Source organism: Ostrinia nubilalis, chromosome 12, assembly GCF_963855985.1.
Source record: "Ostrinia nubilalis chromosome 12, ilOstNubi1.1, whole genome shotgun sequence".
Classification (NCBI taxonomy): Eukaryota; Metazoa; Arthropoda; class Insecta; order Lepidoptera; family Crambidae; genus Ostrinia; species Ostrinia nubilalis.
Window position 1 is genome coordinate 2,976,009 of NC_087099.1, and position 12,015 is coordinate 2,988,023.

General features: G+C 36.4%; 1 protein-coding gene across 1 annotated transcript; it reads left to right on the forward strand.

The window, feature by feature from the left end:
- Positions 1–299: 299 nt before the first annotated feature.
- LOC135076789 (solute carrier family 35 member F3) lies at positions 300–9,296 on the forward strand. The gene is made up of 9 exons (XM_063971222.1): positions 300–739; positions 825–998; positions 1,190–1,355; positions 1,594–1,772; positions 2,843–2,971; positions 6,327–6,516; positions 6,782–6,871; positions 6,948–7,077; positions 8,122–9,296. The coding sequence occupies exons 1-9, from the start codon at positions 416–418 to the stop codon at positions 8,237–8,239; spliced, it is 1,500 nt and encodes a 499-aa protein (XP_063827292.1). The 5' UTR covers positions 300–415; the 3' UTR covers positions 8,240–9,296.
- The last annotated feature ends 2,719 nt before the right edge of the window (positions 9,297–12,015 follow it).

Here is a 12,015-nt window from a genome sequence, read left to right on the forward strand (position 1 = left end):
CTCTTAAGAGTACATCGCAGGATATGTATTAAAAACAATGCTTCTTTATACTTCTTCTACTGCTACTTTATTCTAATTAATTATTTGTTACTTGTGCTGTTAATTACAATTCTCAATCCGTAAATAATTTCTTCTTTCTACCGTGTTCGTACTACTGTCCTCGTAAAATCATCGTAACCGATTGTTGTAATCGGATTACATGAACATCACTCGACCATGTATGTCCATTTGGACATATCGGAATGGCACGCTTTGACGATCAACTTGCTGTATCTACTCTAATCCATATCTGTGCTTACGCTAAACGAAACAAAAATATTTTTACATGAAGAATGAATTAATTTAAAATATTTGAGGGGTTTCACAGGGTGTTTACTATTTTCGCAATGTGTATGTTATATTGGTAGCCAGCAAAATGGCAAGGGACGGAGACTTGCCGACTATTTTCAATCCGAAGCGCGTCCGAGCGCCGTCTGTGATAATAACAAGTGAGGAGGTGGTGGAGAGCGAAAGAGGTGCTGGAGATGGAGACAGAGAGCGTCCGAATGGACCTCCGACCCCGCTGACCCCGCGCGCTCCGCTGACGCCGCAGGTGTCGGTGTGCTCGGCGCCTCCGCTGACGACGCAGCCCTCCCTGCAGCAGGCCTACAGCGAGTCCGCTACCAGCAGCCAGGACGAGGAACGACAGTTGCGAGATAAGAAATGTCCAAGATCTTGTTGCTCAAAGTTTGCTAAAAAGGTTATCTAACGATTTTATTCAGTTTTGTTTTTGTTTATGACATTTTTTGTAACAAAAATATGTTAATAATTTTATTTTTTTCCAGATTTACTATGGCATCTGTGTCACACTCATTCTCACCATTTCTTGGGTAACAGCAACACACTGCGTCAAGCATATGTACTTGGAAGAGTACCCACCTAACACTTATGGGTTGATTCACAGCACCGAGCCTTCATCAGTTTTGTACAATAATTATACTACAAGACTTCGCTCTCATGTAAGATATTGAATAAAATTTTTTGTGGGCAATAAATGTAACTTTATTAAATTATAGATTAGATCTGGCTAGAGGCTAGATGGTCCAAGTTTCATAATAATTGAAATTCATTATTACATTTAATTTAGAGATAAAACTTAAGGAATGTAGTAGGACTTGTATCATTTACTTACATTATTACTTTATTTCAGAATCTCTACAATGCCCCATTCTTCACTGCATGGTTCTGCACCAACTGGCTCATCCTGTTCTACCCTCTCTACTTGATAGTGATGTTGATTCACAACAAGTGCAAGTCGGCCAACGATATTGTCTATGATGCATTTACTGACTTTAGGGACAAGGGATTCACATTTGGTAAGTCTTATGATGTTGTTTTCTGATTTTTTGGTAATAATTCTTCTGCCTGGGCCAATATTTCTCTGGGAGAGAATACTGTGGGATTAGGTTCAAGTTTTGTACCCTGTTGTATGTGCAATAAAGTTGTAAATAAAAGGTATCAAACTATCAATACCGATACCAAAAAATCAGGCGACTGCTATATCTTTGTATTAGTTTTTACTTATGGCAGATTTATCAAAATATTTTTCAACAGCTCGTTTTATAAGCCGGTGTGGTCTCTTCTGCTTGCTGTGGGTAGTCACAGTGTACATGCACACCTACTCTCTGAAGATACTGCTGTCCACGGATGTGGTGGCGCTGTTTGCAACCAACGTCTCCTGCATCTACCTCCTATCTTGGGTCATTCTTCATGAGCAGTTTGTTGGGGTCAGGGTAAGTGAAAATACAAAATATTTTTATTCAACTTTATGTATAGAATAAAATATAAAAAAAAAGAAAACATAAGCAGAAAGAAGTCAGTCTGTTATCAATTTTATCTATAGAATAAAAAAAAAAGAAAACAAGCAGAAAGAAATCAGTCTGTTATTTACATGTACAGGCAGGGTTCGAAAATATCCGATATTTATTATAAATATCAAAATATCGGATATTTATGATATATATCAGATATATATCAACTTTGATATATATCAATTTTGTATGAAAGCCATACTATTATTTAATTGTATTATTTATGAATACTATTGCATATGTGTTACATAAACATGTTTTTAATGTTTTTAAAACTTAAAATCAGACAAATAAAGCAAAAACATAAAATATTCTTTAAATACGGCAAAATCAACTAAAAAAATAAAAATCTTACGTCAAAAAGTACAAATACAGTAACAAAATTTAAAAATTGATATATATCATCAAAACCGGCTTGATATATATCGGATATATATCCGATATATATCTTGATATATATCCTTTGATATATATCCTCGAACCCTGTGTACAGGGTGTGTAAATGTGATTATTGTATTAACTTTACATTATAATTTCATTCACAGTTTGTCCTTGGACATTATAAATGAGCTGATTACTATCACGACAGAACACGGCAGATTGCGTTTAATAAAAAAGTCAATTTTATAAATCCGCCTCGCGCGGTTTGTGACTGCGGCTATACGACGACTTTTGTCTGATAGAGAAAGGCTATGCATTCCTTCCTGTTGAATTATCCGCCTTTCCGCAACTAACTAATCTAAGTTTAGTTACACTACAGCCCTCCTAGACAAGTAGCAAAACGGAACAGTCTTAATTTATAAATCCCATCACTTTAAGTCACTTGAACTTGTTATCATATAGGGGGGCTGATATGGACTACACTTACAGTGTTACATTCTAGACGATAATGAGACGAGATGTGGACTCGACATTACTTACCGAAAATTTAAAAACTTCTTATAGCCATTTATTAGACTAACGGCCTATCTTAACTGCGTGGTGCCCCACAGATCGTGGCGGCGATCCTGTGCGACACGGGCATCGCTCTGCTGGCTTACATGGATGGCATTACGGGTAGCTCAACTCTCGGTGGCGTCGTTCTGGCCGCCTGCGCTGCCGCCGGCTTCGCTATATTCAAGGTATCATACTTGGGGATCAAGACTGAAGTAGTACGACGTTATTTAATGTTCGGCCAAACCAAAGCGATCAGCCTGCTTCACTGTGAACCAAAAGGCCAATCTAGCTGGACAAAATTATTTAAGGCTTGGAATAGGTACAAAACGCTTTAAAAACTCTTACTTTGATATAATATGTTAAAAGAAATGAACAGAAAGCTTTTAATAAAGATTTGAGTATTGAGTATTGAATAATGATAAAACTAAAAACCAGCATAAGCTGACTCTCTTTATTAAACATTTTGTACGTGTATGGAGGTCTAGTTAAACTGGACTTGTTAGTTTAGGTAAATTATTGTTTTTTTATACTGGTGCTTGATATTTTAACATCTTTGCATTAGTTCTGTAAAAGTACTAAGGTATAATGCTAAACCTAAGCCTAAGTACTTTTAAGATGGCTTTCTATACTGAAAATTACAAAGCTGAAGACCTTGTTTGCTACGCGCTAATTTCAGGAACTAAGCTACAGCCCGATTTGAAAAATTGTTTTTGTATTGGAAAGCCCATTTATCATGAAAGGCATTTGTCGATATAACACCCTACAGCCAACAGGGGTGGAGCAGTAAAGAAAAAATTTTGCAAAAACGGGAAGTATTATTCAAACTATTTTTACGCATACAAAGACGCGAGCACAGCTGGTTAATAAATAATGGAAATTAAATAAAACTATAACAATACCTGGCCGGCCATTACTAAATCGTCAGTAGGTACTGCAGGACTTAAATAAATCGTCAACTCGTTGCGTCTTCTTTTTGTTTTGAACGTGGCTTGGACGAAGTCAATCTTTGGACGACCAGGACTTGAAGTACTAGATTGACTTTCTGAAGATGACGTAGATGGATGCAAAATACGTGTATCAATTTGAAGTTTTCACCATTCAGCCATTCAACACCAATCGGCCTTGTCACAAAATCGTCCCGAATTTTACCAAACTGAACCCATTTTTCGCCTAATTTTGAGCTAATCTGACTAAATTCTTTATAATGTTTCTTAAACAACACTCCATAACCTCTTTTTAGTCTTATCTAGCTAAGAAATAATCGAATAGTCCTGAAATTGTATTGTTTTTGTGTGTTTTAACCATTCGTAATAAAACTCGCTTCGGGTCACCGCCACTAAGTTTTCTGCAAAAAAATCAAAGTTGTGCTTCAGTGTGCTGTCTACAACCTACTATTTTTTGAAGCTCACATATGTGGCTACTTCATATAAAAAATCCAGCCCGGGGACATGAGGGGACATGTAGTTCCTGGTCTCGAAAATACAGAAAAACGTGAAAAAATACGAATTTTCATTTTATTTCTACATGTATCTTAATTAATTAATAGACTTTAGGAATATTTTTTTGGTTTAATATGTAATACATACCTTCTACTTCACGATCCATAACAAAAATTTTCACAATTGTATTAGAATTAATCAGGAGACACTGATATATCAACCTCAAGAAAGTGAAGATTTTGATCGTAAAATACTCACTTGTTCAAGTTTGTCTTAAAATTACTAAATTATCAGAGGATAGTTGCTAAAAATAATGACTGAATCGTTACCTCTGGTTATTAAGCTATCGTTTTTGCTAAACGAATGAAAGATATGCGATGACCCTTTTTGTCCAGCTAGATTGGGCTTTTGGTTCATAGTGTGCTTGGGCGATGGCGATCAATGCGTTTAAATTTGATCGCCATAGCCATCGTGCACGCCGGCTGCACGCGTTGGTTTAGCCGAACCTTTAGAAGTCTCACCATGATAAATGAGATTTCTAATGGCGCAGTTACACTATGCGTGAATTTGATCGAACACACGCGCACGGAAGTATTGGCGACACAGATATGGATTAGAGTAGATGCAGCAAGTTTCTCGTCAAAGCGTGCCATTCCGATATGTCCAAATGGACATACATGGTCGAGTGATGTTCATGTAATCCGATTACAACAATCGGTTACGATGATTTTACGAGGACAGTAGTACGAACACGGTAGAAAAAAGAAATTATTTACGGATTGAGAATTGTAAGTAACAGCACAAGTAACAAATAAATCAAGAAGTTAGGTCAGTGATCGCAGTAGGTATAGGTACGTCTATGTATACGAAGGCACTGGATTTTGTCGTTTAGAAATATCTTCAAAACTAGATAACTGACTTAGCTTTATGAAAGAAGACGTATTGGCAAAACTACGCATTTTTACATTTATTAAAAATAAAAAGCTTGAGTAGTCTTTAGTTTATAAAACTAGGTCAGATACTAGGATATAATTTAAAAGTATGAAATTAGGTAGGTATGAATTACTAGTAGTACTATTTAACACAATGGAATAACGATAATTACTTTGATATACATTAAGCATAATAAAAATATTATGTATTTGAAAATTAATAATATAGAATGACGTTTACCGCTAAAAAAGTGGCACGCTCGTCTTCATACAATTTTTTTTACAAGCTGCATCTATCCATATCTGTGATTGGCGACGCTGTTTACACTATATCATTCGATCAAGTTCGCGCATAGTGTAACTGCGCCATAAACTTTTCAAATCGATGTAAATTATGTTTCACCGGCACCTCAGACAATGGGTGTGGCGTGACGTCACACAACGGACGTGAAAAGCTCTGGCAGGAAATCAAATCATTGAAGAATCACACTGTGCTCGCAACAGTCGACCACTCGACACGCCACCTTGTCACTCGTAGCAAAGCGTAGTTGATTAGGAGCGGTAGTGACCTAAATACCCTAACTCCCTAAAGGTTCAGCCAAATCAAAGCGTGCAACCTACGTGCGTGATGACGATCAGATGTCGTGTATGAATTTGTAGCAATGAGTTCATATCAACGCGGCCGGTCTTTGGTCGCGGCGATCTATGCACCCGCAATGATCGCCATCGCCGCGAGTGCACGCGTTGGTTTAGCCGAAGCTTAACTAACAGAGGGCTAGTGTGAGTTTACATCAAACATCGTCACTAGTGAGCGCGTAAAAAATGACGGTATGACAAATTGTACAGCGCCCCTAGCGGCAATTTTCAAGAACTATAATTTTCATATACAGGGTGTTAATTTGATAAAATCCGATTTGTATGTAAATAATTAAAATGAAGATATCAATTTTCTGACTTCACCATACCATTTATATGACCATGTTAACATCAAATTAATTTTGTCTGAAAATTAAAAAAATAAAATGATATAAAATTTTTGACTTCACCATACCATTTATATGACCATGTTAATATGGGCTAGTGTCGGCTCATATACCCATTTACCTAACATCCTGTATGTATGTATTTTCAGATTAGAAAACCAAGTCATAAGTCGTACTTTTCTGTAGGTGCTGTTCAGAAAAGTGATGGGTGAGGTGAACGCGGGTCAGCGCGCACTTTTCTTCTCGATCCTGGGCGTCGTCAACGCGTCCCTTCTGTGGCCAGTGTGCCTGGCTCTGTATTTAACGGGCTCGGAGATGCTGCCGTCGCAGCGGATGCCCTGGATACATCTTCTGGTGGCCGGGGTGGCTCTGCTGGGTGAGAATGAACCTTATTTGTATGGAGATAAAAAGGTTTTTTAATGCAGAACGAGGCATCACCTGATGTTAAGTGAGATGCAGTCTAGTGCAGAGGTAAGTGTTCGAGAAAGATTTTAGCAGACAGTTTCATGTCATATTAGAAAATATAAGCATGCTTCATGCAAATTTTTGGTATGATACTGTGAAGTTAGGAGAAAAAAAAAGTTACGATATTAATTTGCTTCAAACTGATTTTTATATTGAGTACATGTATTTTGTTCCAGTGTTCCACTTGGTGTTCCAATTCGGGAACATCATGACTTACAACATCTTCGTGTCGCTCGGGCTTATTACCGCAGTCCCGGTTTCGGCAGGTAAGACCAACTTACCAAAACAAATTAATGATTTCCAAAATGCAGATATCTAATTAATTATCATATCTTTTTGTAGCATTGGACGTGGTGCTTTACGGAGTCCAATTCGAGGGTATGAAGCTGTCTGGGATAATATTAATAACGGTCGGCTTTTTCTTGGTCATGTTCCCTGATAACTGGCCCGACTACATCATGAGGCTGTTGAAGTAAGTTTTTAACACAAAATATTGTACATTATTTTCTATAATAATATTTTGACGTTCATAAGTGCCACTTGTGGTCTAAACAGAATAAATATTTTTGATTTTGATTTCATTAAAAAAAATAGTTGGAATGTTTCAAGTTAGTATCAGCTCTCTCCCGCAACTTGATGCGGAACATTCGACTTCTAATCAAAGTTTCAAAGCTATGGTGGTGAGGCTGGTGGGATGGGATACTTACTTACTTCTATTTGTATCTGAGTGTGACAGTAATATAAGCGGTAAGAATGTGCATCCGCTAAGTAGAGATGACGTGTAAAAACGATAGGTTTTATTTTATTTTTGTTGATTCAGAAAACCACAGCTCTTTTTACACGTCATCTCTCCACTTGGCTTCTGTGAATACGGTATTCTAGCGGAAACGCTCAGCGTTTTTTATCCGAGGTCTTCCGCCGATATTGAATAAATAAATAAATAAATCTTTTGGACAATTTCACACAGCGCCAGCTAGCCCCAAAGTAAGCATAATGCTTGTGTTATGGGTGCTAGCTTAACGGATATACTCCTTATACAGGGTGTTAGGTAAATGGGTATATGAGCCGACACTAACCCATGTTAACATGGTCATATAAATGGTATGGTGAAGTCAGAAAATTGATATCTTCATTTTAATTATTTTAATTTTCATACAAATCGGATTTTATAAAAAAAAAATTGTATGAAAATTAAAAAAAGTAAAATGATGAAATCAAATTTCTGACTTCACCATACCATTTATATGACCATGTTAACATGGGCTAGTGTCGGCTCATATACCCATTTACCTAACACCCTGTATACTTTTTTTTAAATACATAAATTTTAATATTATACATAATCACACCCAGACCCGTCACAGAAATTAAAATTCATCATTTCAATTTCTGCCCGGCCGGGAATCGAACCCGGGACCTCTCGGCATAGTAGTCCGTTCTGAACCACTACACCAAACGGCCGACAAATAACAATGGACTTCAACGGGATAAAGTATTAACTAATTCATCTCTCCAGATGGAGCCGCCGCCGCCAGCGCGGCCACAACGGCTCGGGCCGGCGCGGCGACGCCATGGACTACCGCACCGGCTACATCCGCTCGCACCTGCGCTCGCCGTCCGGCCGCGTGCGGTGACCGCCCGAGCCCGCGCCCAGCTAGGCCCGGCCCGGCCGCACCCAGCGCCGTATGCAGTCCTTCTAGCTTCGTCTTGTAGCCGGACCATTCGGAATGACGCAAAAGGGTAGAGACACCCTGGACTATTGGCATGATTTTTGTGAGCTGTCAAAATGAGATTGTGAGTTTATTGTGAGGTCATCAAGTCGTAAACTCAATTGAGCAATCAAACATCGAATTTTACAGCTAATTGATAACTAACTCAGTTTTCAGGGATAGATTGAGGTGTTTTTGAGAAGCTGTGTCTTAGATTTATTGGTGTCAACTACCTAATTCATACAAAATCAAGGTTTTAGCATAAACGTACAAAAGTCCGTTAGAAGTCGGAAGATTTGGACAAACGAAATTCTATTATGAAAAACGATTATTATACCATGTCTTGATTTTATATGGATGTACTGCGTTCAGAATTCCGAATGTGTCTGGTCGAGCTTAGGGTGCGTGTAAGTTGAGATGCAAGCAAAGGTTAACAGGACTGTCAAGATTACTTGACAGTTTGGCTCTAATCTTGAATCTCAACGTAAACACACCTTTACTTGCACATGCTGAATCCAATGGGTACATGACACCCTAATTAATTTCAAAACTACAAAAACAATGTCCACCTAAGTATTGAAAATATAACGTCATGAACTCTACTTTCTATAGAGAAACAAAGCTTCCAAACAATCATTAGATATGCTAGTTGCTAGATGTAGATGTCATGAATCCATTGGCTTAATGCTTGGTAGCTTCCCTGTGATCTAAAAAACTTCTCGCTCGGGTGACGTTGGACGATTCCATCGGCAACAGTGGTCCATCCAAATAAAGACGTCGTGATATACGTGAACATGCGACCAAATAGTAACTGCGGCATCATGAGTGTATGCGGAACGGCTTCGGCCTGGCTAAACAAAAAGTGTGCTGTATAAAGTTCAGCTGAACGAATTTCGCGCTAAATCAGCGCAATTTTATAAAGTACGGCGAACATCGAAGTTTTCTTACGAACCAAAAGATCGATTAACACAGGACGATGCAACTTTTTATGCTAACTTAAGGATGCAATTTCGTTTCAATTACATATAAAAGCCTTAGTGTGGGTTATTATTATTATAAATTATTAGCAGCTGTTCATGGCAATATTCTGTTCTCACAAATTAGACGATGAATTTAATTGGATTACGTAATTATTTTTAAGCTTTGCTTTGGTATCGCCTTAAACTTTTAACATACGAATATACTTATTTACATTGTTTTCAACAATGCCCATTGGCCCAACACTGGCGATATTTTTAAATACTCAGTATTTTTTCGTCCTGTGACAAATTACCTACATTATTTTTTCAAAATTTACTCTTTCCACTACTTTAAATCACTCTATCGTAGAACATTTACTCTTCTTAATCCTTCTTACATTTCACTGTAATATCGCCGTTATATTGTGAGGAATTTGTTTTTGCTGGAATTTGATTTTGAATATGATACCAACAAGGAAAAAGAGTAGGTATGTGAGACAAGGAAGAGCTGATATTTGGAAATCGTTTTGCGGAGAAGGGTGTTCGTAACATTGATTGTATTGTATTGACTGTATTGATTGACATATTATGAACGAATTCCTCACAATAAAATAGTCTACTCTCTTACTCACTCTGCATATAGACTGAACTATAGAAATACGTACCTCAATTACCTGTCCACATTATGAAAAATTGCCAACTTTTATATTATGAAATTGATCGATTACTAAGGTGATTAATTACATCATCTCTATTAAATAGTCAAGAATAATCCTTCATCGTACTATTAGCGGAATATTTGTGTGATAATTATCATAAAAACACAATGATATATTACAATACAGTCGTCATATGAATAAAAGATATGACTGCCGACATAATTTCACGTAGTCCTACACATCGGACCTTGTTATTATTTAATAAAATAATCTATCACCTCGCACTTATGACTATTTCATAATTTCTTAGGTTCATAATAATTACTTAATCTTGATGTTGTGATTCCTACTGTAGAAGATTAGTATAGGTTTTGGAACTTATTAAAAGTAAGATTTTTACTTTGTATTCTATTCCGTCTACGTGCCTATCTGTGTGATTATTATTTACATACGAAATATACGGTTTGAAGTTTGGAAAGGAAATAACTAACTTGAAATTCACTCGGTCTATGTCGTTGTAAACCTACAATGTTTAATTTCCCACTAACTGGATTGAGGATTTGAATTTATTTCTTACTTTTAATAGTTCCAAGGGACGGCTTCCGATTTGTATTTAAGTATATTTGCAACTTTGATCTAGTCAAATGCTATAGTCAGGGTAATAAGTAGTAGGTATAGTAAGTACACAATAGTGTATACTATTTATATATTTTATTTCGCATTACAGGATCTCATATTACGTTATGTTGAATTTAAAGTCACTGTCATTTACCTTAATAAATCTATGCTCAGATATTTCTGTAGATTTCCTTAGTATGTAAGTATAATATACCGCCCCAAAACCATGTACTTAGTAGATATTTAAACAGGCACTTGTATTGTTAACATATTCTATTATTATTTACATTGTGTGGTATAAAAGTTTGTTTTTCCTTACATGGTGAATAATGGTACAAACAAACATTAAATTAACTATTTTTATCATGAACTATTAGCAAGAAATGACGATGAAAGAGAACGGGTAAAATCAATATCTATCAAAAACTGAATGTCATGTTTGTATACTTTATCTGCTACGTAAGAATAAACTGACTGCAGCCTTATTCACTGTCCGTATTCGGATATTTTATCAAATATTAGCTTTAAGGCTTTTGTTGTGAAACGTCGCTAACTAGGTGCAAGCTGGTGATTGGTTTAATTGCTATAAATTCGGAGTTTCGGACCAATCGTATACTTGAATGCATTTTAAAACGACGTTTCAGAATATGGGCCTAAGTTTCAACAATTGCAATGTCACATTTGGAAGTTGTGATACACCGGCTACCTATAACCGCGAAAATATAGGTAATCGGTTATAACATCTAACACTTCAGCTATTACAACTAGAGGCTATATTTTCAATACGCTAATAAATAAACAAAACTAGAAAATTATGACCCTTCTAGATAAATGTATTTTGTGTGTTATTTCTTTCTTTTGAATAAAGGTCAATTTTTAATAAATCCGTAGCTTGCAGAGTATAACAATAATACTATTTAATTAATATGTTAAATGATTATTATAAAAATGATATTGTTGAATGAATTTATTGATACTGAAATTGATCTCATGATTGAACGGAGTGATTCTCTTGTTAACGAAGAATAAACGAATACCCGTGTTAACCATTGTTTTAATGGTTTGTTTCTAGTTACGTGCCTTTACGAAGTTATTGAACTTTAATTAATTGTTGATTGTTGTGATAATATGTTAGTGTTTTTTCATCACACATTCCATTTATTCTGTGAAAACATTCGCACATTTTCTTATTGAAACACATGAAGCGAAACGTTGCCTCCGCAGAATAACAGCGTCCTGTTCTGGGGTCTACCTCAGAGCAGGACACAATGCTGAGCGGATGCCATTTTGGTCCACAAATGTGCAAGTATTGTAAACTGTATACTGTAATAATTTAATATGTTGGGCCAAATAAATTATTTTCCTTCTTTCTATATTCCAAAAGCGCTCATTTACAGAGAGCATTTATGGTGTTATGAGCTTAAGCCAATAATGAAGCAATTATGTTTTGTCATAAAGTTCAAAT